Source organism: Sinocyclocheilus anshuiensis, unplaced genomic scaffold (genome assembly GCF_001515605.1).
Source record: "Sinocyclocheilus anshuiensis isolate Anshui unplaced genomic scaffold, SAMN03320099.WGS_v1.1 scaffold700, whole genome shotgun sequence".
NCBI classification, from domain to species: Eukaryota; Metazoa; Chordata; class Actinopteri; order Cypriniformes; family Cyprinidae; genus Sinocyclocheilus; species Sinocyclocheilus anshuiensis.
The window spans coordinates 440,933-466,306 of NW_015555756.1; the positions used below are offsets into that span (position 1 = coordinate 440,933).

At 36.4% G+C, this 25,374-nt stretch overlaps 3 protein-coding genes across 4 annotated transcripts in view; 1 reads left to right on the top strand and 2 right to left on the bottom strand.

Moving 5' to 3' along the window:
• stim1b (stromal interaction molecule 1b) overlaps positions 1-16,540 on the bottom strand; it is a 36,165-nt gene extending 19,625 nt beyond the window's left edge. The window contains exons 1-3 of the mRNA XM_016467609.1: positions 16,468-16,540; positions 13,861-13,980; positions 8,402-8,523 (exon numbers count right to left, since the gene is read on the bottom strand). Of these exons, the coding sequence (XP_016323095.1) occupies positions 8,402-8,523; positions 13,861-13,865 (127 nt within the window). The 5' untranslated portion in view covers positions 13,866-13,980; positions 16,468-16,540. The remainder of the gene's footprint in view (positions 1-8,401; positions 8,524-13,860; positions 13,981-16,467) is intronic.
• On the top strand, positions 11,395-19,537 carry LOC107673813 (rho-related GTP-binding protein RhoG-like). Its single transcript, XM_016467608.1, has 3 exons — positions 11,395-11,702; positions 16,542-17,167; positions 18,652-19,537. Exon 2 carries the CDS (start codon positions 16,573-16,575, stop codon positions 17,146-17,148), a length of 576 nt encoding a protein of 191 aa, XP_016323094.1. The 5' UTR covers positions 11,395-11,702; positions 16,542-16,572; the 3' UTR covers positions 17,149-17,167; positions 18,652-19,537.
• pgap2 (post-GPI attachment to proteins 2) overlaps positions 17,147-25,374 on the bottom strand; it is a 13,423-nt gene continuing 5,195 nt past the window's right edge. The window contains exons 4-6 of one of the 2 annotated variants that reach the window (XM_016467605.1): positions 23,693-23,801; positions 22,296-22,379; positions 17,147-18,675 (exon numbers count right to left, since the gene is read on the bottom strand). In XM_016467605.1, coding sequence (XP_016323091.1) covers positions 18,509-18,675; positions 22,296-22,379; positions 23,693-23,801 — 360 coding nt within the window. In that variant the 3' untranslated portion in view covers positions 17,147-18,508. The remainder of the gene's footprint in view (positions 18,676-22,295; positions 22,380-23,692; positions 23,802-25,374) is intronic. The other variant, XM_016467607.1, reaches the window with a different exon arrangement.

Consider the following 25,374-nt stretch of genomic DNA (forward strand, 5'->3'; position numbering starts at 1 on the left):
AAAGAGAATGGAAAAATTGAAATCGCATCATATGACCCCTTTAAGACCGTGTCTACAACAGACGCAACAATTGATGTGTCACCCTGTGCTGCAACAGCTAAACTCTGTCTATATTGGACAAAGCGACAGTTGCAGATAATTTGAACTTTGTGTCAGTATGTCATAAATAGAACGAGGCAGCAGTTTACTGTCAGGGATTTGTCGTGTTGCGCTGCGTCACATCCAGTGTAGAGAGCATCACTGATTATTAGAGCCCGACCGATATGGGTTTTTTGGGGCCGATACCGATACCGATATTAGGGAGTACAAAAAAAGGCCGATACCGATATATCGGCCGATATTCTTTGTGTATATTATAGTACAGTACCAGTCAGACCATAGATATGTATATATATCTATGGTGTAGACAGCATCACTGATTATAATGAGTTCTATAGTATTTTGTTGTGCCGCGTCACTCGCGTCCAGTGTAGACACGGTGTACGGCATACTGCTGCTGCACAAAACCCATAAAAAAGAACCTGTAGCAGATCTATACAGGTGGAGCTGCGGAGGTGGAGGGTTTCAGAGGAACTTTGAAAGCGAGCTGCGAGCTGCTTTAGTGAATGCTAACCAGCTATTTAAATGTAAAGCAGCAAGCTCACTGGCTGCATATGCAACATGAACCAATCAGCTTGTGCCAAGTAGTTTAACGCTGTGAATATCATCAGTTTGCGTTAACGACCCATCAGCCTGCACCATCAAGAGTTTCATGACAGAACTTGGCATTTAAAAAAAACAATCAAACAAAAAGACAAAGTTACAAGGCTGTGTACTTAATGGCTTTAATGAGGGAAAGAACTACAATCCCATGAAATATTGTGATTGTGAACAACCAAACTGAACGGCACATACTGTAATTGGTGATTATTGATTGGTGGATATTTCTTTGCAGAATCATGGATGATGACAACACGATTATTTTAAAAAAATACGTTGAAATAATCAATGGGATTTTTAATTTTGGAACCTAGTCACTGCACTGAAATATCTATTGAAGTATTACACTGTTAGCTTAATAAGATGTTAACTACAAATTACATTAATTGTACACAGTTAACTGTGTTTTGCAACACAGCTAATATGCACTAACTCATTGCAATCATTCTGGGCAAACTTGCTTCTTAAGCAACATACAATTGCATACACATACAATTACTGGAAAAAAAAATCTGGAGTGTCTTATTGTAGCTTTTATAAACTGCACAAAAAAAGCCAAGTTAAAAGCCTTCATCAAGAGCACAAAAGGCCTATTCAGACCCAAATGACCTTGAAATGAAAATGACTTTCATTTAGTCCCCTCAGTGAACATCATCGATGGGTGATGTTTAAATCAAATTCAGACTCATTAAAAAGGGTATGTCATTTCACCAGCAAAAACGCCAACTGTACTTGTCTATAGAGTTTGGAAACTAAGTAAGGATAAGGAACTGATCACTTAGTGATGATGTACAGCTAAAAACTGAGCCAAAAGCGGTGCCTTTGTAAGGGTCCAATATTTGAGCCCACTGTAACAGGAGAGTTCAATTTGAGGGTGACGCTCATACAGTTGGTAACATATCCACGTAAGAGCCATAGAGTGACTTTTAAACTATTTATAGATGGAGACACTGCACAGCTTCTGAGGTATTGTAGATATTGCTGTTATATGGAGGTGTGCAGGAGTGGATGTTCTGGAGTTAAGCTTTGTCTCACAGAATTAAAAGACTTGATTATGAAGCAGGTATTAACTTATGAAATCAACCATTCCAAGCTTTTTTTAAACTGGGCTCATCTGACATTTTACAGCTAAGAGTGGATACAATTAAAAATGCCTATGTTACAAGTCCATGATTAAATGGTGTTCTTTCAGGCTGATCCATTTTGATAAAAGAAGCTTTTAAGGTCATAAGACCAGCACAGATATTTTGGTCCCCATTTCACAGAAGGTAAAAAACAGTGGTGTCAGTGCAAAACCACTAAACAAACATGCCACAACCGCTACTCTTCAAAAAGCACTTGTCATCACACATACACATTAGCACTCACTGGGTTTCTGCATGTTAAGAAACATAATGACTCTGAGAAAACCGTTTGCAAATGTTGACACCACATCCAGTTTAGCTTGCTAACTTAACTGAGCTAACTACACCCAGATCAAGCAGTCACATGTGCAACGGGTTCAAGTAAAGTTAATGGCATAGATTTACCAATTTAAGAAGCAAGACAGACCGATTTTGCCATTGATTTTAATTGAGAAAGAGGCATCAGATATGCATGAGAAGAAACAACAAAGTAGAGGATCTCAGGAATTTCCTCACATATTATCCTTGAATTCCCTGTATGCATTCCCTCCACCCGATTCGCTTAAGATATCATCTGACATACAGCCAGATTCAGTTCACTCCCCATAAAGTTCTGTTATCATTTCTGTCATCAGCAAACTCTTCTGTGGAACACAGACGGTGCAGTTGCAAAGTATTTCCTGTAGCTTAACTTTAAGACAAAAGCCTGGCTACTTGCAGGTTTTTAAACCATGTTGTCATGAAACTTACAAACTCGAGCAAATCCAGAAACTATTTTTGTCTCAGAGGCAAACACTATAACAGCCTACTAACTTCTAAACAAACACAAATGCTCAGTCAATGACATTAAACATCAGTGTACAAAGTGCATTGGGCTATGGAAAGCCAGTAAGATCAAAATTCTGGAGTTTTTTTACTAAAGGTTAGTTGGATCTTTTCAGTTGTAGCTCTAGTAATTCATAAAGCCACAACGATAACAAAGACGGAATACATTCAGTTTTAAATAAATGCATTTTTGTTGCTAATTTTTTGTTTTAATGAGTTTTACTAATTTATATTGAAAGCCATATGGATTTGGAATGACATGACTTGCGTAAATTATGACAGAAATTTATTTTTGGGTGAACTGCCCCTTGAACAGCCAGTACACATTGAAGCAAGCTGCTGTCAGAATGTGATAAAAATCCTAGAGGCAATGAATGTCTCGTTTAAGACAATCAATTTCCGCCAGTTCTTTTCCTGTATCTCTGCTTAGAGCATTACTTTGTAGGAGAATGAGGGAAATTGAGAGGCCTAGGATCAGGAGAGGAGAGGAAAAAAATGAAGGGAGGTTTGGTCTGCTTCACTGGATGGCGGGGACCTTTAAAAAGATCTGAGAGGACTGTCAGATTTTGTAGAGCCTTGAGGATTTACAGAGCTGCTGTAAAAAGACCCTTCAATATTGTCCTATGGCCCAGCTGCATGAAGTCACACACAGGTCAAGATCAGACGGGTAATTTACACAATGCACACTAGAGGTTTGAATACTTATACATAGCAGTGGATCAAATATTACTAACTGTGTGGTAATGCTGAAAATATTATGGTTAACATTGTTTTTCTATTTAATGTAGTAATTTGGGTTCAAGATCAAGATCAATCGACAATGTTGATTACCACAAAAATTAATTTAGACTCATACATTACATACATTGCTTTAAAACAATTAGGCCAATTTATAAAGGATTAAGATGCTCAGTTTTTTATTAGTACAGCCACAAGACATAAATAATAGGTGAATTAATAAGATTTTAGTGTGAAAATGGCTTATTAACTTTTACTGTGTAAAGTTGCATTATATGAAATTTTACAAGTCGTTGACATGATAACACAACAGTTAAACCCTAATGTGATGGAAAAAATTATTTAAACAGCTTTACAGCTCAAATAATACAGATGTTTTAACAGAAAACTTTAATGCTTCACATTTCTGCTTTTAAAGCCTTCAAAACACCTCAATTTCAGAAAAGAAGTCTTGGGTAGAAATTATTTTCGTGGTAATCTTCATTATGCTCAAATGCTCAGATTGAGCTTGTATTGAACCCGGAATAACAAATGTAATGTGTCATTTTGCATTCCAATAAAACAATCTCCACAGTGGTCCAACTTTGCAGCTCTCAATTTCAAAGGGAGATAACACTGAAAATCTTATTATTCCCACCATTTGCTATAAAAGGAGAAATGTTCTGGGGAAGGCATTCCACTAGGAGCTGAGATGCTAAGTCCTTTTCTGAAACAGTTGGATAAAGTCAACACAGCCCTGGATGTAATGCAATTTAGAGCCTTTTCCAGATGCATGCAAAGAGATCCACCTCAAAGACGAAAGAGAAGCCCATTTAGAATTAACCCCAGTGAGGCAGGGGGCCTGGGAAAATAGATGATGACCTCTGAAAGCACTTTAAAGGCAGCTTGATTTAAATATTTATTTAAGTGACTTACTATAAACTTATAACTAGAACAACAGAAATAGTAACCGAAAACGTCAGTAACTCTCCAGTCCATTGGTCACGCCTGTGAAGTGTCTATCAGAATCAGGAACAGACAGAACCCTTCTGGAAGATTTGAGTGATTCCCAAAGTCAAGACCATGAAAAACCCACTTAACTGACCATTGAAAACTGACCTTAAAGGTGCTGTATGTAAGTTTTTGACTCTACTAAAGTTGGATAAAGTCAACACAGCCCTGGATGTAATACATGCAATTTAGAGACTTTTCCAGATGCATGCAAAGAGATCCACCTCAAAGACGAAAGAGAAGCCCATTTAGAATTAACCCCAGTGAGGCAGGGGGCCTGGGAAAATAGATAATGACCTCTGAAAGCACTTTAAAGGCAGCTTGATTTAAATATTTATTTAAGTGACTTACTATAAACTTATAACTAGAACAACAGAAATAGTAACCGAAAACGTCAGTAACTCTCCAGTCCATTGGTCACGCCTGTGAAGTGTCTATCAGAATCAGGAACAGACAGAACCCTTCTGGAAGATTTGAGTGATTCCCAAAGTCAAGACCATGAAAAACCCACTTAACTGACCATTGAAAACTGACCTTAAAGGTGCTGTATGTAAGTTTTTGACTCTACTAAAGCATAAAAATACCATAATATGTTTGCAGATATTTAAGAAACATGCTAAGTTAACATACTTGTTTATCTGAAAAACAATGCTACAGTTATTCTCCTTTGAAAATGTGCGTTCCGGGCCGGAATGTCGGTCTCTGTTTTGGTTTGTGAAACCCGCCCACTGCCAGTTTACCCAGTTGTGTTTCGGCACCCCGGGTTGCCAGTTGGCAGAAAACACAGCGTATTTAATTTCATTCATCGTCAAGTGTGCTTGTTCCTGTTGGTGTCGTCAATCTGGCAACCTGCCTGTCAAGTCTGAGGAGGAGGGGCCGGGTGAAAAAACCCTCTCCAATATTTGAATTTGGACTGCAATACCTAGTTCAACCACTCGGTGTCAATCCTACATACAGCACCTTTAAAGGTCACTGCACACCAGACTGGCAGCTAAAATCACAGTTTTCAGAAAGCCATAGGATGTTGAGGGTTTATTCTTTTCTGAGCAATGAGACTAGGCTACATCCACACGAAGGCAGATCTTTCCCTATCCGATCTTTTTTTTTCCCCCTCATCTCAAGAAATATCTGCGTACACACGAAACCGACACAAAATGATGAAGTGTACATGCCAGACCAGTATGTGGCACTGTAATTCTGCCACAGAGATACACTAAAAATGGAGAAGAAGACTTGGACTGTAATACATCAGTAGTTGTCCGCAACAAACAATGTTGATCTGCCGTGGTACAAGTCCTTGTGCAGATTGAAAGAATGCCATCATCTCCTGTTCCGTTGTTGTCTCCTTTTTGTAGTTTTAAATAATGATTTGAAATGAAAACTGATGCATAGCCTACGGCGTAGGTCCGACGCAGAAGTATAAATCAGCCTTAAGCATTAACCTTGCACGCTGTATACAAACGAACATGGAACAATGCATTTATTAATCTGTGTTTGTTCAGTGTTTGTGCATGTTGTTGTTGCTGTTACATGACATGTCTAACTAGGGGTGAGACGTGGGGTGATGACATCGTTTCACAAAATGGCTTTACACACGAAACTGCAAGGGTGTCGTTTTCAGATTTATCCACTCTGGGACCCAGGTTTCAACCGGCCCCCTCCCCCCAAAAAATGGTTTCACTCTCCCAAAACGCCAGATCTGTCTAAACGAAATGCCAATATGATACAAAAAATGTTCGTATACAGCTAAACTATGTGTGGACGGGGCCTAAAAAGGAGTTGAAGTTTGGAAGAGTAAAATAGCAAGATTGCCAATGCCGCTGTTTAATATATAAGAGTGTTTATTTTTCCAATCTTTTCACAAGGTCTACTGTATGTTTTATTCTTTCAAGAGTTTTGAGTAGACTACAGTCTGCCTAATGGTGAAGGTGCATGACAGGACGAGGATCAGTCTGTTAAGTGGAAACTGAACATTAGTGTCAAAGCACAAGAGGACACTTTGATGGAAAACAAAACTTGCGAGGGTGACATACTCCAGCAGTCTGGGAGGCATTTATGTCACTCTGTGCATTTGCTAAAGAAAACCTCCTGCATCTAATACTTCATTCTCCTCGAAGAAAAAAACGAAAATTTGCTCAAACTCACCCTCTGACCATCCAAGATGAGTGTGTTTCTTCATTGGAACAGATTTGGAGAAATTTAGCATTGCATCATTTGTTCACCAAGGATCATCTGCAGTGAATGGGTGCCGTCAGAATGAGAGTCTAAACAGCTGATACAAAAATCTCAATAATCCACAACACTCCAGTCCATTAATTAACATCTTGTAGACTGAAAATGTGTGTTAGTAAGAAACAAATCCATCATTAAGGCATTTTAACGTTAAACCATTGCTTCTGGCCAAAATACCAGTGTATAATCCATAATAACGCTTCCTCCAGTGAAAAAGTCCATTCCCTGTTTTCCCTTCACATTAACATACAGGTGCATCTCAATAAATTAGAATGTCGTGGAAAAGTTCATTTATTTCAGTAATTCAACTCAAATTGTGAAACTCGTGTATTAAATAAATTCAATGCACAAAAAATGTTTTTTTTTTTATTGGTCTTATGAAGTATTCTAATTTGTTGAGATAGTGAATTGGTGGGTTTTTGTTAAATGTGAGCCAAAATCATCACAATTAAAAGAACCAAAGACTTAAACTACTTCAGTCTGTGTGCATTGAATTTATTTAATACACGAGTTTCACAATTTGAGTTGAATTACTGAAATAAATGAACTTTTCCACGACATTCTAATTTATTGAGATGCACCTGTACACTGACATATTTGCTTAGAACTGTTTTGGCTTTTAAATGCTGCTTGATCAGTGCATATTTATCTCCTGATTTACACGAGACAACTTTTTCAATGGGTTAAACAATGTTATGGATAGAGGACTTGTATTTTATCTCAAAGCAAGATAAAAATGCAAAATATGTTTATTACAAAACATACATATTTGCTTCACAAGATGTTAATTGATGGACTGGATTACTTTTGGATAATTGCAATACTTTTACCAGCTGTTAGGACCCTCATTCTGACGGCACCCATTCACTGCTGAGGACTTATTCGTGAGCAAGTGATGTAATGCTAAATGTCTCCAAATCTGTTCTGATGACATAACAAACTCATCTACATCTTGGATGGCTTAAAGGGTTAGTTCACCCAAAAATGAAAATTCTGTCATTAATTACTCACCCTCATGTCTTTCCAAACCCGTAAGACCTTCGTTCATCTTCAGAACACAAATTAAGATATTTTTGATAAAATCTGAGAGCTCTCTGTAGACAGCAATGCAACTGCAATATTCCCAGGTCTAGAAACGTAGCAAGGACATCGGTAAAAAAGTCCATGTGACATCAGTGGTTCAACCGTAATTTTATAAAGCTACGAGAATACTTTGTGTGCTCAAAGAAAACAATAATAACATAATTTATTCAACAATTCTTCTCTCCGAGTTACCGTCTTCCACCATTTTGGAGAGCACCCCAGAACTTAATCAATGTAATCAGCGCTGTTTATGTTCAGTACATAGCGTGCGCATGCTGAACATAAACAACGCTGATTACGTCTTACGGGTTTGGAACGACATGAGGGTGAGTAATTAATGACAGAATTTTCATTTTTGGGTGATCTATCCCTTTAAGCGTGAGTACATTTTCAGCTATTTTTTATTTTTGGGTGAACTGTTACTTTAATTCCAGCATCCTGACACATAATTTTGTAAGTGCAGCATATGGATTGTGAAAGACTGGTTTGACATCATCACCCACGAGGACTAAACAAGGGAAGCGCTTTATCTTATCTAGCAGCACACATAAGAACGGTGTATATCATGCGCCATTTCTCAGAGTGGGACATTTCTCTCTACAACAAACACTGTTCCACTGGGATTATGTAACACATAAAATTCACACAATACAGACACATAAAACATGGGAAATAACACAGAGTGATTCAACTGAATGATGATTTCCTACCGGATAGTCCATTGGCTGTCTGCAGGTGGTCTGTCAGGCTGGGCTGGTCTGCTGCACTCCTCCATAAGAAGCCAAGCCATGCAATGCACATACAGTGTCTGGCAAATCTCAATAGATCCATGCTAAACTTAAAACAGAGAGAGAGCATTTAAAAATACTAATCTGGCATTGTGAAATAATGAAACATTCACTCACACACTGTTATGACAAACACATCGTTGAGTATGACAGCTAATCGTTTTAACTTTTATTACTATCACATCTATTTTTAGGTTACTGGTATTTGTTTTTAATTGCTAGCAAGTAATCCAAAAGCAAATAGTATCTTTTTCAGTTTCATTACTAACTATGCCGGTTCTACTTATACTTACAGTACTTATATAGTAGGCTATCTATTTATGGGTGTCCAAGGTATTACTAGCAACATTTCTTATTGTGAAATAATGAAACATTCACTCACATACTGTTATGACATAAACACATCGTTGAGTATGACAGCTAATCGTTTTAACTTTTATTACTATCACATCTATTTTTAGGTTACTGGTATTTGTTTTTAATTGCTAGCAAGTAATCCAAAAGCAAATAGTATCTTTTTCAGTTTCATTACTAACTATGCCGGTTCTACTTATACTTACAGTACTTATATAGTAGGCTATCTATTTATGGGTGTCCAAGGTATTACTAGCAACATTTCTTATTGCACTAGTTACAGTTGTTTTAGTTTTAGTTAGAATGGCTGCTTTACAGTTTAATTACAAATCCAACTAGTAGGCCTAAGATTAAAAATGTACTAAAAAGTTAGGACTAGGCTACTACTGTCTATTCAGTGAATGCCAGTAAAACTAAAACAGATACTAGTGCTTATTTGAATGGTCACAAATAACTAAGGAATACATACTAATACTAAACTAGTAAACTGGAATAATCAGCAATACTTTTAATAGATACACTGGAATATGAACTAATAATGAAAAGCCACTAGTGAAAATGAAAAAGATACTGCTGGATTACGTATTAATAATTAGAAAAATAAAAAGTACAAGTATCATAAACCTAGAAATTGTTTGTTTAAAGGGATGTGTTAACGCACGATGCCATATGGGTAGAGCTGAATTGTATATGAAGCTACATAAAAAACCCTCCAAACGTAGCTGCACGCTTCAGTCCAGTTACGCGTGGCATGTCACATTCGTTTTGATATATTTACATATTTGGCAAACTTAATCAGATGCCGGATGATCAAATTCATCTTACTAAATAAAAAAGCGGCAAATAGCCTATGCCTCTTTTTGTGGTACGCTCAAGTTCCGCCTTTGTGTAGCCTATTTTGCCACTTGGCTCATATCAGATAGCATACGAAAACACAAAAGCAACTGTTGCCGTAATGATGCAAATGCACATGTAGCCTCACACTCATCATGTTATTGATTTGAAAATATAAGATTACCTGTCAAAATCCGAAGGTTGCAAACTGCGCGAGTCTCTCGTGACAAGTCAGATGTAAAAGTTTCTTTTGATCGGACTGAGATCCATTAGGCAACCGATAGCTGTAGGATGTTATTCTAATCAGCGGGAAGTTGTCTTAACTCAGGTGCAAAAATGTTGTCATTTTAATGTCCAACAAGTTTAAACAATAGGCTACTTCAAAAATGTTCGAGATCCCACATCTCCCCCTTATAGTCTACGTAATAACCCGCCCATGTCGATAATATCAAATAGCCTATACTGTCAAAAATATTTGGTCCATCGTTGGTGTTAATGCGCGCTTCGAACAAAACGTCCAAAGTGAAAAAGAGTTGTTTTCCAAATGTATGACACAGAAGTATGTCCCGATTTTATAAATTAATTTTCGAAGTTCACTGCATGGTTTCAAAGTCCTCTTTTCGGAGTTATCCAAAACCCCTTGGTGTTAAGAATCCGTAAGGATCCGTTTGGTGTCGCTTTTGGAGGTTGTCTAATGGTAAAGCAAATAGTTTCTTGGGATATAAATTGTCAGGGTTTGAGGTTTGTTCTCAAAAAGCAGAAAGACACGGCCATCTAGTGGCATGATGCTCAAACCATGCAGCTAAAACTGAAGAAACCCCTCCCAGTTTTCCTGTCTGTTTAACATAACCTTTCATGTGTTAACATTTTTGATAGGCCTACATAAATTTAGCCCAGTACTCTATCTATCTATCTATCTATCTATCTATCTGTCTGTCTGTCTGTCTGTCTGTCTGTCTGTCTGTCTATCTATCTATGTCTGTCTGTGACAACTATGGGTGGGATACAAAGACTGAAAGCCTTTTTGTATGAGATTTCATAGGCTATAAATGATCAAAGGATAGTTTCATTCAAATAAAAAATTGTCATTATTAGGCTTTTTCATGTAGCAAAAAATTGGAAATTTATAGCAGTGCACTTAAACCCTTTTCCATACAATTACTACCAAATCAAAGTTACATGCACAACTCGAAGTCAAAGTGGGTTTTTTTGTACTTATTGCATCACAGCCACATTCCCATCCACTTTCATAGTATCCCTTACGAAAATTAACCATGGTTGTACAACAAATAAAACCACAAAACCATGGTTACTATAGTTAAACCATGGTAACCACAAATTAACCATGGGTTTACTATACTAACTGTATTTGTAGTAAAACTGGTTATACAAATAGTAATCAATACGCAAAAAACCAAGGTTACTACACTTTTACTACAATAAAACCATGGTTAATTTTTGTAAGGGATGGAAGAGAGCAGCCTGAACATTATTCCAAACTTCTATTTTTGTTGTGCCCCAAGAAGAACGCTATAACGAACTTGTAACGATATGGGCCCAGTTTTGCGTAAATTATTCATTTAAAGGTTCACATTTGTAGCAGTAATTTTGGTGAAAAATGATAAGCCCACGACTCTGTGTATGATTCAAGTCGATATTCTCACGGCTCCTCCTTAGTTCAGGTAGTTTCATCTTGAGTGTGCGGATGTGATGACACGGGGTTTCCCTGTTGTGAAGCATATGTTCTACACTGCAAACTAACAAGACGACGCGACAAAACCAGAACGAAGCTATTGCAATCAACAGAGCTGACAGCGCACGGTTAAAGTGGGAGCGCGCTTGCTTGCAGTGTAGACAGACTGTTACGCCCTCTTAAACATCGTCATAGCCACATTTACTTCGGTAAACTTCCTCAAATATGCCGTTAAGCCATTAACTTCCTCTCTGAGGGGTGAACACACTCACGTCCAACAGACTTCAACAATTACTTCCACAGCAGCGGGATTACGGTCCTCAAGAGCATCTGATATGTTTGGTAAGATATGTTTGTTTAAAAATCGTATGTAGTCCTGTGATATATAGAGTACAGTTTGTTAGACAACATATTTTATGCGTTTATTCATTTCTGGCTTGGTTTGTTGAAGAGAAATTGCGCAGAGGCAGATTTAGAATTCGGAACGTGTGAGATTTTGCTAAATTTGCTGTAATCTTCTCGCTTTGGACCGCGGCTTGATGAATAAACTATGCTCGAGTTTTTAAATCAGAAAGCAGGAATAGGGGCCACTCCCACAGAATAACACAGAGCACTAAAGCACTGTAATTAAGAGTATTGACAAGTATCGTTCTATGCGAATAAATGCCAATTTGCTGTCTTCGATTTTGAACTAAATTCAATTCATAGGTACAAACTCCAGCTATGAATTCATGACAATTTTGACCACTTTGAACTTAAGTAGGCTACTGACGAGAAACTCATAAAGCAGAGTACAAATGACGAATTACTGTGACAAATTATATGATATAAACAAAGATATCTTTTAATGTAGATTATATATTATCACAAAACCTATCCTCCTGGTGTGAAGACCTTTCTGGGAAAATTTGGTTGTGCATGTTGAAACATAAAATGGTCCTTTGAGAAAATGAATGGGAATTATGCAAATTTGGAGAGAAAGAAAAAAAGGCAGTTGGGTTTTCCAGAGGGAATGAGGAACTGAGAAACATCCTCATTTTAAAATCCAACAGAGCCATGCAGAAGTTGGGATATTTATCTATTTCCGAACCAAATAGCAGCTTCCATTAGAGAAATCTTATTTGCTTTAGCATATTTGACTAATCTAACACAGTCATTCTAGTTAGCCAAAATAATAGCCCATCTGTGAGAGGATCTTCCACACTCATCCACACTCAGAGCCGTTATTGTTACACTCTAAAAAATGCTGGGTTGTTTCAACCCAACTTTGGGTCAAATATGGACTAAAACAACTGTTGGGTTAAATTTTTACATTACATTTTTAACCCAAAAGTTGGGTTAGTCCATATTTGACCCAAAGTTGGGTTGAAACAACCCAGCATTTTTTAGAGTGTAACTTCCTAATGTGAAAATACTGTTACAAAACAGCTGAATATCTTGAATGACACAAGGGGCTCACTGAGGCACACTTTTCTGCGGTGAGTCACTGGAAAGATGGTGACTTGCTGTGTCATAAATTGTTTTTTTTTTCTTTCTTATTTTCACCTGCTTATGTGGAGGAAATACAGAGGAAATAGTGTGCAATTACAATCTCTCGGACAGTAACGCTTTAGTTTCAGTTTTATGATGAAAGATTCTAAATTCTAGATTCAGTAAGAATGGATAAATGTAACTGACCACTTCTAGTTTTGATTTCTTTCTGCATACTTTGCAATCTAGTGTAAGTTCTCCTTTTGCTGCTAAAAATTAGTAGCCTTTAGGACTGCCTGTTCCTCTGTTAGCTTACACATGATTTGTGTAATTCGGCTCAGTGATAAAGTGTGATAAACCTAAAAATTATATTTGAACAGGGCCATAAACACTACAGACAATATTCAGATTAGTCATCAATCATTAGGTTTTCTGATGGTTGAATCTTAAAATATTATATTAAGTCGCCATATCAACATGACTTGAACCCTACCCCAAGTATGAATTTCACACAGTAAAGCTGTAAACAAAAAAAAAGTCAATAGAATTCTATTGCACTTGTTTTTCTCCATTTTATATAACACTGAGCAGTACTGCTGCTAACCATCGGTATTGTGATATGACAAAGCTGTGTTGTAAGTGACAGGACAGACTCCACCCAGACTGAGCTGTCACTGCTGTTTCTTTGAGCTCTTGGTTCAAGTCAAGTCAAGTCTGCTTTATTGTCAATTCTTCCACATGTACAGCACATACACAGAGAATTGAAATTGCGTTACTCTCAGACCCTTGGTGCATACAGATAACACTAACAGTAGAACATAAATACAGATATACAGATTAAATATAAAATACAACTATACAAATATACAAATAAGGTCAAATGTAAAACAATATATAAAAAAAAAAATATATATATATATAAAGCAGCACACGGCAGATAGAGTGCAAACCAGTGAAGTAAACAACAGTGCAGATATAATGATTTGTAGTGCAAAAAGAGCTTATTTAGACTGATTACTCAATAACTAACCACATTGGCTAACGCCTTGCAGAGGAGGCCAGGGCTCTGAGTATTTCTCTCTCTGAGCGTCTCTGGAGATTGGGCAGAGTCCGTCTCACTCCTTTCTGCTGGAGTCAAACATCTGCCAGACTGTTGGAATAAGTGAGAAAGAAAGAGAGAACTGAGCTTTTCGGCCGTAACTCCACAGCTCTCAGTTGCTGTGTGAGAATACACATCGGTCTCACATGTGCTACAAGCAAGATGGCTTGGATATCATGATCAAACTATTGGGGAAACAGCCTATCATGTAACAAAAATTGTAATTATTAACAGACAATAACTGGTCAGTAAATCTACTTTTCTGCTCCTTTTCCACAAAAACAGCAATTACCCATGTTGACTTTGCACAGACTTTCACAAATGTTGAATATCTACAGATGTGTATTCAGTTCAGTCCCCTGACATTAAATGTCTTCAGCATTAACTGAAACATATCACACGTGTTTTGACATTTTCCAGCGTACATGTTTTAGAAAATCTCAATCTGCGTGTCATGCTTCCTACAGAGAGCAATTTGAGTCATTTTTATGACCCACATTAGTCATATTTCCATTGACTATGTCCCAAATGGAAAGTGAAAAGAAAGATGGAGGACAAAAGCTCTTGTTTTTGTGCATTTCTGAGGAGGTGAATAATCCCCTAATTTACAAGTGGGAATTCATTTGTGTTATGATATATACACAGTTTATCAATAAAACTGCAAAGGGAAGTAGAAGGAACTATAGGGGAGGCTGACTGTATATTCAAAACATTGTTTTATAAACGCCCAAATGACCTCAACATGCTACACATTTGCATGAACACAGACAGCTAGAGGTTCTTGTTAACCTTTTTCTTTTGTCCTTCTCTTTGCATGTTTGTAAATCTTTCTTTCCAACGATCCATTCATACTGTACATCCTGACCTTCTGAAATATGTATGTGCACTGTGTGCACTGATATTAAGTTAAATTATGGCTGAAGCCTATATGTTAATAATTATTTTTATAATTAAACAATTTTTTAAAGATATTTTTTTCATTTTGTGATAGTTCATATTAAAATTTATAGTATAGTGTTTTGCCTATATAAATTACAAATAAAAGACTATATACATGCCTATGTGTATATTTATATAGTGCTGTCAAACGATTAATCGCGATTAATCTCATCCAAAATAAAACATAATATATGAGGGTGTACTGTGTATATTTATTATGTTTATATAAATACAAACACATGCATGTATATATTTAAGAAAAATATGTTATGTTTATATATTAAATATATTTAGATATAATATAAAATAAAAAACTATAAATATATAAATGTATATACATGTAAATATTTTCAAAATATATACTGTGTGTGTGTGTATTTATATACATAATAAATTAACACAGTACACATACATATATTATGTAAACAAAAACTTATTTTGGATGTGATTAATAATTTGACAGCACTAATAAATACATAATAAATATACACAGTACACACACACATATGATGTAAACTTAAACTTTAATTTTGGATGCAATTAATCACTATTTATCGCGATTAATCATTTGACAGCCCTACTGTTAACACCAAGACTAATGTGTGTAAAAATTAAATGTGACTTTAATTTGAATAAACAAACATATATATGTAAATAAATTAATAGATAAATGTGGCAAAAGCACACAAGATAATAACTAAAACTTTAAAATAAAATTGTTAAATAAATAAATACATTTTGTAATAAAATACAAAAATAAAAAATTCAAATCAAATATAAATTATACTACATTAACACTGTCTGTAAGCTGCTCTCGTTTCTCTGTATTTGGTGTTATTTGACTTTTGTATTGATCAAATACAAAAGTCTTAATGGCTGTTTAAAAACATACTGTTTGACTTCCTTTTTTTGGACCAAATTTTTGTGCAAGACATTTGAATTGTATTATATAGTATTGTATGGTAATATTAAGTTAAGAGTTTCGCTGAAGAGTTCTGGCACGAAACTCTAGATGGCGCAGTCCGATAGATCTAACACAATCTGACCTAATGACAGCATTATCACATGGCACAGCTGATTGGTTCTCTCCTGTATCAGTAGCCAATGAGCTCGCTGCTCAACATTAAAATATATGACTAGTGCTTGCCGTAGCAGTTGCATATTGCTTCAGAAACCCTTCACCTTCCCCAGCTCCACCTGTATAGATCTGCTACGAGGTGATTCATGTATGCTATATGAGGTTATTTCGTGTATGTTATATTTGCAGCAGCAATATTTCTTACATGCTCACAGCAGCATGTTGTGGATATATTGGTAGTAGCAAGTCTCTGTACTTGCTCTGCCGCAGCAGCAGCAGCAGCGTAGCAGATCTATTCCGCCAAGACCAAATACATTAACATAGTCATGTACATTACCATGTCAATCCCTCCGAGAGTTGACACGACAGAATTAACGTTATTTGTGTTTTTGAAGATTCATTTTAAAATTGAACACCCAATATCGGCCAATATGAATAAATGTTAATATAATATCATTTATAATTATAATATCTAATATCAGCTCGATAACCGATATGGTGTTGATACATTGTGTATTTACCTATTCTTTTATTCATCTAAGCACTGTTTTGTCATGTTGTCCTCTAACATAGAGTGGTGTCTCTTTCTCTGCAGACTGCTGAAGTCGAGTGGTCACCTTTCTATCATGCAGAGCATCAAGTGTGTGGTGGTGGGGGACGGAGCAGTGGGAAAAACCTGCCTGCTCATCTCGTACACGACTGGCGCATTCCCCAAAGAGTACATTCCCACCGTGTTCGACAACTACAGCTCCCAAGTCACCGTGGACGGCCGCACCATCAGCCTTAATCTGTGGGACACGGCAGGCCAGGAGGAGTACGACCGTCTTCGCACGCTGTCTTACCCTCAGACCAACGTCTTCATCATCTGCTTCTCCATCTCCAGCCCCCCGTCCTATGAGAACGTCAAGCACAAGTGGCACCCAGAGGTGACGCACCACTGTCCCAGCGTGCCCATCCTGCTGGTGGGGACCAAGAGCGATCTTCGCAACGACGCAGATGTGCTGAAGAAGCTAAAGGAGCAGAACCAGGCGCCCATCACGCACCAGCAGGGCCAGGCTCTGGCTCGCCAAATCCACGCCGTCAAGTACCTGGAGTGCTCGGCACTCAGCCAGGACGGCATCAAGGACGTGTTTGCAGACGCAGTGCGTGCCTTCCTCAGTCCTCAACCTATGGCTCCAAAGAAGCCCTGTATACTCCTCTGAAAATACAGAGAGGATAGAGGTATTTTAATTGAATTACACGCAGAAATGGTGGGAATCTTATGGAATGATTGGAATAATAGTTCTTCAGTGACCAAGAAACACAGCCTTAATCTGTGAAATTAGAGAAACACAAGATTAAGTAAAATATTAGGTTTTTACACTGTACTGAGATCCCTACATATTTTTCTTTATATAATTTTAAGGGGAGAGACCACTAAACAGTTTGATACCATCTTCTGGTATCTTAGAAATACATAAAAGAATATAGAGGAAGTAACCCTTAAACACATCTCAGAGGAAAGGGGTTCTAGTTCCTTTTTAGTGTTTGGAGACTTATTAATACTATTGGTTAATGAAGTTCTTTTTCTTTTTGTCTTCATTTTTTCCAAAAAAAAAAAAAACTATCTGAGAATTGAATAGTACTAATATAATAAAGCTTTTTATGCCCAAGGCATTTGTTCTGTGATTGGAGTGTCCTTGAGGACAGGCCTGTAGTGTAATTAACAACTACCTATAAATATCGTAGTCGGTCACACAGAAAGCATTCTTACGTTCAAGACACAGCTGAATGTAAAGGAAACAAAGCAGGGTTTTGAGACTCTAACAAGCTGCATGCACTTTGACACAGCATCTTTAAAACACAGTGCTTGTGTGCGAAAATTTATACCAACAGAAAAAATATAGCGCAACTGTGCCTGCTTACTTTTTCAGAAGCCAGAGTTTTAAGCCATGAACTAAAGCAACCAGCTATGAGGTAAATCACAACATTACAAATTTTGATTTGAAGCAACAAAAAAAAAGTATTTGAAAATCGAAAACAGACAAAGATACAAGAATGTGTATTTAACTGCTTTAATGAGGGAAAGAACTACAATCCCATGAAGCATTGTATATGACAATCAAACTGAAAACAAGAGAAAGTAAAATATATTGATTGTATGTGTATGGAGAAACAACATATTTTATGTTTAATGCGTAATTAAACTCAACTGTTTGAGAGCATGCTTTATGGGAGTGGGTGGTCCCTCATTTGCTTGTCGTAATTCTCCGATTGGTGGATATTTTGTGCAGAATCATGGGTAATGTAGTTTTTTTTTTTTACAAGGAATTCTGTTTTTGAACATGATTTAAAAAAAAAAAGTTATATGGGCTGATGGTTTAAACAGAAGCATACACCAACGATTAACAACCTCATAGCTCACAGCAGGTTTGTCTTTAAAGGTTTCTAAGTTATCGTTTAAAGTTGATCTCTTATTCAGAAAATGAATGGGATTTTTACTTCCAGAACACCAGTCATACTTTATTCAAAAGCAGTGCAGTGAAACGCAAAAATGCGTTCTGTGTGAAGACATACCTGGTCTTATATGAGTAATGAGGGTGTTGTTGCCTGGCAGCTTGTCGGCTTTACTTCCTTGTAGTGGGGAAAATGGCTGGCAGTCCCTTCAGGAAACAGAGGTCCCAGCATGCACTGCGCCTTCAACTCTTCATTCTTTTCTTCCTCAGCACTCCAGGGTGGGGCTTCAGAACCTTTTTAGAAAAGAAGGCACTTTCTTCACTTGATGACTGATTTGGGAGCAGCTTGTGTCGATTTAATTAGCACAATCCTAAATGAGCCATTAACGAAAAGGAAGGAAGCTTTCAACTGGCTAAAGATCGAGTTCAGCTTGTAGATTTCAAAGCTCAGGGATTTATCAACAAGCTTTAAATGATCACCATTTTACCTTCTTTGCTTGTTTAGATGAATGTATGACTTTACAGTGCCTTTCTATATACAGTTTATTATATATGTAAGCAGACAGATTGTTGTATGTCAAATTTCAAAGGGCAAAAGTATATTTTCATCATTGGTATTTTAACTATAATTTTTTTTCTGTAATGTTTAGCCTATTAGCATTAGATCAAATGTTAGCTGAAAGTCAAGAAGATCATATTGTGGCTCATTAAGGACAATACATTCACAGCAAACAGAAACACTTCATTGTGCATGAATCATATGATGAATTTTAAGTCATAATGTGTTGCTCAGTCTGTATGTGTGCTTTTGGCCATAAATGTATGAGAAATCCCAAAGTCATGTGAAAGCAATACTTTTCAAGCATTGAATAATTCAGCTGAGAGTTGTGTGGATTGACTGTAGCAGTCAGTCTCACGGAACAGGATGCATTTTATTTATTTTATTTTTAATTTGTCTTGTATGCATTTTTGCCTCACTAACAAAAGAGACACCTTGTGACACCCTTTAAACATTCGGAGGTCATTTCCCCAAGCCAATTTTATATAAGACATTTATCAATTTGTAATTTATACAAATTAATTACATTTTTTTGTTTTGCATTTTGATCAAAAAAATGTATCCTAATAAAATTCAAACTGCTTTATTTTAACATCCTACGACAGTTCTGAATTGTAGTCATTTCTATCAATGTTATGTTTGTAATTTTATCACAACTGTTTTATCACATAATTTGTAAGAAAGTTTCCAGCAGATTTGTTGTCTTCCTACACTACCATTCAAAAGTTCAGGATCAGTAAGATTTTCTTATGTTTTAAAGAAGTCTCTTATGCTCACCAAGGCTGCATTTATTTGATTAAAAATACAGTAAAAACAGTAATATTGTGAAATATTATTATGATTTTAAATAACTGTTTTCTATTCGAATAAAATGCAGTTTATTCTTGTATTGGCAAAGCTGAATTTTCAGCATCATTACTCCAGTCTTCAGTGTCACATGATCCTTCAGAAAGCATTCTAATATGCTGATTTGGTGCTCAAGAAACATTTATTATTATTATCACAGCTGAAAACAGTTATGCTGCTTAAAGATGCAATAGGTAATTGTCTTCAGAAACATTTTTTGTTATGCTGGTTGAAAGTCTCTTCATATCCCGATAGCAATCATTAAGTTAAGTGGTCTAAATGTATTTGTCTGTATTTATATATTCTGTGTAAGGCGTAGGATCAAGAAATGTTCGTCCAATCAAAACACTAGGTCCGAGCGTTTTAATATGCTTTCCTACCTGCCTGTCAACATATGTATCTGCATGCCTCTGCGCACCCTGTTCGCGCAGACAGGATACGTCATCAGCGCATTCATGCACTCTGTGCAGACAGAGCGAGAATGGCAGACAAACATCAACAACCCGATCTTCCTTCCTGGTATTGTAGTATTTTTAAAGTTTTCTCACTTTAAAATGACATGTAGCCCAGCGGTTAATCCAGTCCTTGCGCCAGCTCGTTAGAAGTGAGCTACGTGCATGAACTGTGTTCCGATCAATATGATCCCTACACAGTGTTCATTGCTCCCTACTCCCTGAGCGGGGGAAATCAGTTGAGGTTTATTTCACTTCTGAACATGGGCTGGAATTGGGAACCGCTGAAGTAGCCTATTGTAGTAATGTTGTCTCTGGTATTCTGGTCTGTGAGCGTAAATGTGTTCAGGGGGCATGGCTTTGGACGGCGATTGCAGGGAGGGTGGGACGTTCGCTTTCAGTGCTATCAGGCTAAAGTTAGCATTTTCCAAGATCTCCTACTGCACCTTTAATATTTTTGTGGAAATTACGTTTTTTCCCCCCAGGATTCTTTACTAAACAGAAATGTTTTGTATTATACATGTCTTTAATGTCAATTTTGATAAATTCAATGCATCCTTGCTCGATAAAAGTATGAATTTCTTTAAAGAAAAACTTTTGAATGGTAGTATGTCTTGAAACATCAAAGAATAAGTCCATAGTACTACTAGATACAATTTTAGTAAAATCTTTTATTTCAAAACATCCAGTCATATTGATTTACAGATTAAAAGAGGAAGCAGGTATAGTGTATTTCCCTATCTGACTGTGATAATGACACAACACTGAACATATAGAGTCAAAACAGCGTGAACCTGATATCTGGTCCCTCCCTCCCACACACACACACACACCCACACCCACACCCACACCCACACACAAAACTAAGGCAACACTATTTTACAGTGTACATGTTACTTTTACTTACTTTAGTAATAACAGTAAATTATGCATAATTACAAGCAACTTACCTTAAACCAAATCAAACCCTATCCCTATAGTAATACATATTATTTAGTACTTAATTGTATTATTACACTTAAGGACACCTTAAAATAAACCTTAAAAAATAATAATTCCAATACCAATCAATAAAAAAATCTCTAACATCAGCCATTAATGAACAGGGTACCAATATATCCAGTAAATATGCATGTGCTAATCTCAGAAATGATCCACTTACTTTTCATCCAAATATTGATTTGACACCGATTATTTTGTACCAAGTATTTTGGTACAGCATAAAAAGCATTATTATATGCAATCATGTTCACAACATCATGTTGATCTATGAAAAGACTGAGCCAGTTTTCTCATTCAACCAATGGCAACATCATATTTGAAATGCATCCTAGGGCCCATGTTGTTCACGATCAATAACCGCTCTACATTTGACCACAGAAATATGTACAAACTTTACAGTGCTCTCTAGCCACTAAAGGCACACAAGAAACGCTGTGTAAAAGTCAGTTTAAAATGACTTTTCACATGATTTACATTAGCGTTTACAAAGGTGTGACTGAACTAAATGTCTTTCAGTAGCGTGAGCAGTCAGTGTGTATGAGCTCAATGCTGCACTTGTGAAACAGCAGCTGCAAACCAACTGACACGACGTCAAAGTCCATCATCACTCCTCAAGAGTTCAATTACTTTTACACTTGCAAATATTTAACAAATAATAAGCAAATATTTTAAACTTCACATCATTTCGAGTGAAACCAAAGCATGACCCTGACAAACCAATTAGAAAGAGACAGACAAGTCAAATACATTTATTTGAAGTAATGAATCAGCCGTTCCAATTACACCTGAATAAACAATGTAATCGTTCAAAATGTAGCACACCACTGACAATGATCGTTTAAACATCTGTATTGAATTTTTGAAGTAACTGAGTTAAAAACACCATATGTGAAGATGTGAACAGTCTTTGCTCAATCAGTGTCGACCCTAAATCAGCATGAGTGCCGCCCTCAGAGCCCTCAAGAGTCTCAAGTTTCAAGGAGATGATGCAAGTATTGACTTCCTGTGTCAGAAGCGCTTTCCCTCTGGAGGTGTTACAACCATCACCTCCTTACCTCCAAAGTCCCAGTAGGCAGTCATGTGGAAGGCCATGTTGGACAGCACCACCAGATACTCACAAAAAGCAAAGAATGTGTAAACTGCCATAGAGAGACAAAAATTACTGAAGTGCGGTAAATCAATGCCATTTAAATGGCAAAATACATTATTATTTAAATTAAATAAATAATTTGCCCAAATATGAAAATTCACCCTCTGGCCATCTCTGGCATTCACCCTCTGGTTTTTATCAGCTGTTTGGACTCTCATTCTGACGGCACCCATTCAATTCAGAGGATCCATTGGTGAGCAAGTGATATAATGCTAAATTTCACCAAATTTATTCTGATGAAGAAACCAACTCATCTACATCTTGGATGGCCGGAGTGTGAGTACATTGTCAGCAATTTTTCATTTTTGGGTACAATATGAAAAATGGATATTAAATTTGAGATTTGGGGTCAGTTTTATTTTTTAAAGAAATTAATACTTTTATTCAGCAAGGATTTTTTTTACAGAAAATTCATTAATAACTTCAAATAAATGCTGTTCTTTTGAATCAAAGAAACTTCAAATAATGATCATGGTTTTTCATAAAACAATTAAGCAGCATGACAGTTTTCAACATTTGTAATAAGAAATGTTTCTTGAGCAGTAAATCGGTATATTAGAATAATTTCTGAAGAATCATGTGACAATGAAAACTGGAGTAATGATACAGAAAAATGTAGCTTTGCATCACAGAAATAAATTACATTTTAAAATAAATTCAAATATATAAAACAGTTAATTTAAATCGTAATACTATTTCACACTATTAGTGTTTTTACTGTATTTTTGATCAAATAAATGTAGCCTCTGTTAAAGGGATCATATGATGCGATTTCAAGTTTTCCTTTCTCTTTGGAGAGTAACAAGCTGTTCGTGAATAGGAGACTTTTCTTTAAAAACATACTGAACCCAAACTTAACAGCATACTGGTTTGGAACAACATTAATTTTATGAACTAATCACAATTTTGGGGGGTGAACTATCCCTTTAAGAACTTCAAACACAGATAATTAGTTATAATTAATTTTTTGTCAAACTTTATTTTAAATTCCAGTTCTCACCATTAACTCCCAATTACTGTTTATCAACGGTTAGTAAGGTAGTTGTTAAATTTAGGTTTTGGGTAGGATTAGGGATGTAGAATATGGCCATGCAGAATATGTGCTTTATAAGCGCTAATAAACAGCCAACATGCTAATAATAGGATTGCTAATAAGTAACTAGTTAATAGTGAGAACCGGTCCCTATACTAAAGTGAATTTGCGAGTTCATGTTAAGCATGTAAAATCACCAAAATGGAACAAGTGTCGAGTGGAACATGGGTGGGGTGAATGACCGAGAACGGCGAAGATGTTGCACTCACTTCCTGCTTCACAGTATGCATTGTGCCGCTTGTAGAAGTAAGCAGCCAACAGACCGAAGAAACCGTTGAAGAGGAAGAGGCGGAGCTTCCGGCGGTATGACATCATCTCCTGACGTCAAACAGGGTTTGGGTAGATGCAGTAGAGAAAGAGAGAAGAAAGACGAGAAAAAGGAGAAAGAAGACACACACAATGTCATCAGTTCTCTTCTGCAACAAGATGTGGGGCAAGCAGGTGGGACGAGGTTCTGTGAAAGCACAGTAACCACTTCCCCCGAAGCACACAAACCCAGCTGCACTTTCACAGCAATAGAAATATAAAGCTACACTGCGGCCTCTGACACATCAACTCCCATGATTCTCACCCAGCAGCACAAGCAACACCTTTTATTAGAGCTGTGCTCATGGTGTCAAGATCACTGGGGTGTTAAGAATATATCTGAATAATTACTGTAAGTGAATGTATCGGCTGAATCTAAAAATGGTCATACATGATCGTTTCATCCAATCAAAAAAGGACCTGCGTGTATGGATTGTTTAAAAGCTAAACGTAGCTGAAATCACAAACTGTCCAAGTTGGCACTACATTTGATTTGAAACATAGGCCTACTTTACGACTTTTTAAAAAAAGTGTGTTCGTTATAGTATGAATGAAATCCAGGCATACTACAACTACCTAATGTTACTGCCATTCAAGTGAAGTATGTATATTTGGATGCATTATAAAAAAAAAGAAGCATTTTTTATAATGTAAATCAACAACTGAGCATTCCAAATAAATTATTAGATACAATAAAAAAAAAAATAATAATAATTTAAATAAAAATAAATAAACACCTAATTTGCATTACATTTACCTGTTTCCAGCAGGGCTTACAATATAAATCACTATTTTTATTTTTATTTATTAAAGCAGCACTATGTAACTTTTTCTGTGTTCAAAATTTGCTAAATGTATATAATGAGCGAGTACATCATGATTTCACGGTACACTTATAATCAGAGGTTGGGACTAAGTCATTGTTTTGCAAGTCACAAGTAAGTCTCGAGTTTTTGCATTCAAGTCTCGAGTCAAGACAGACAAGTCCAAGTCGAGTTGCAAGTCCTCAACTTTAAGATTCAAGTCTTAAACAAGTCATTAATGCTCTTTGCCCACTTTACTGTCTCAGTATTAATAATTACCATATCAAATTCATAGTAATTTATATCAGGAAGGCAGGTAGAATATGTTTGACATAGTTCAATTTCATGTGAGATGGGTGCCCTTAGTAAAACTACTCAAGTTCAATTTAGGGATTGTGCCAAAATAGGCACAATAAGCAAAGAAAAAACTATTTTATTAGTAACAGAATATCAAAGACAACACAATTTCATAGAAACAACAGCTGCAACATTTGCATGTGTGCATAAGAATATATGCTTCTTATTTAAAAAGGTTTGCTGCATGGTTAAAATACGCTACGCTTATATAAAAAAAAAATTTTAGGGGGAAAAAAACTTAAATCGCGTATAAATCGCATTTTATTGTTTCGTTCAGAAATAGGCCTAATGCCGACGTGAAATGTTTACAAACATTAGAATAAACACTGTAAACATAGCTAGGCTATTTTAGTTCCCCTCACTACACAACAAATCCTTTCACTTAACAGTATTTAGAAAAGAACAAGAATTAAAAATATAAGAAG

Excerpts from the sequence above, each read along its gene's own strand:
- LOC107673813 (XM_016467608.1), top strand. The coding sequence starts at position 16,573 with ATGCAGAGCATCAAGTGTGTGGTGGTGGGGGACGGAGCAGTGGGAAAA.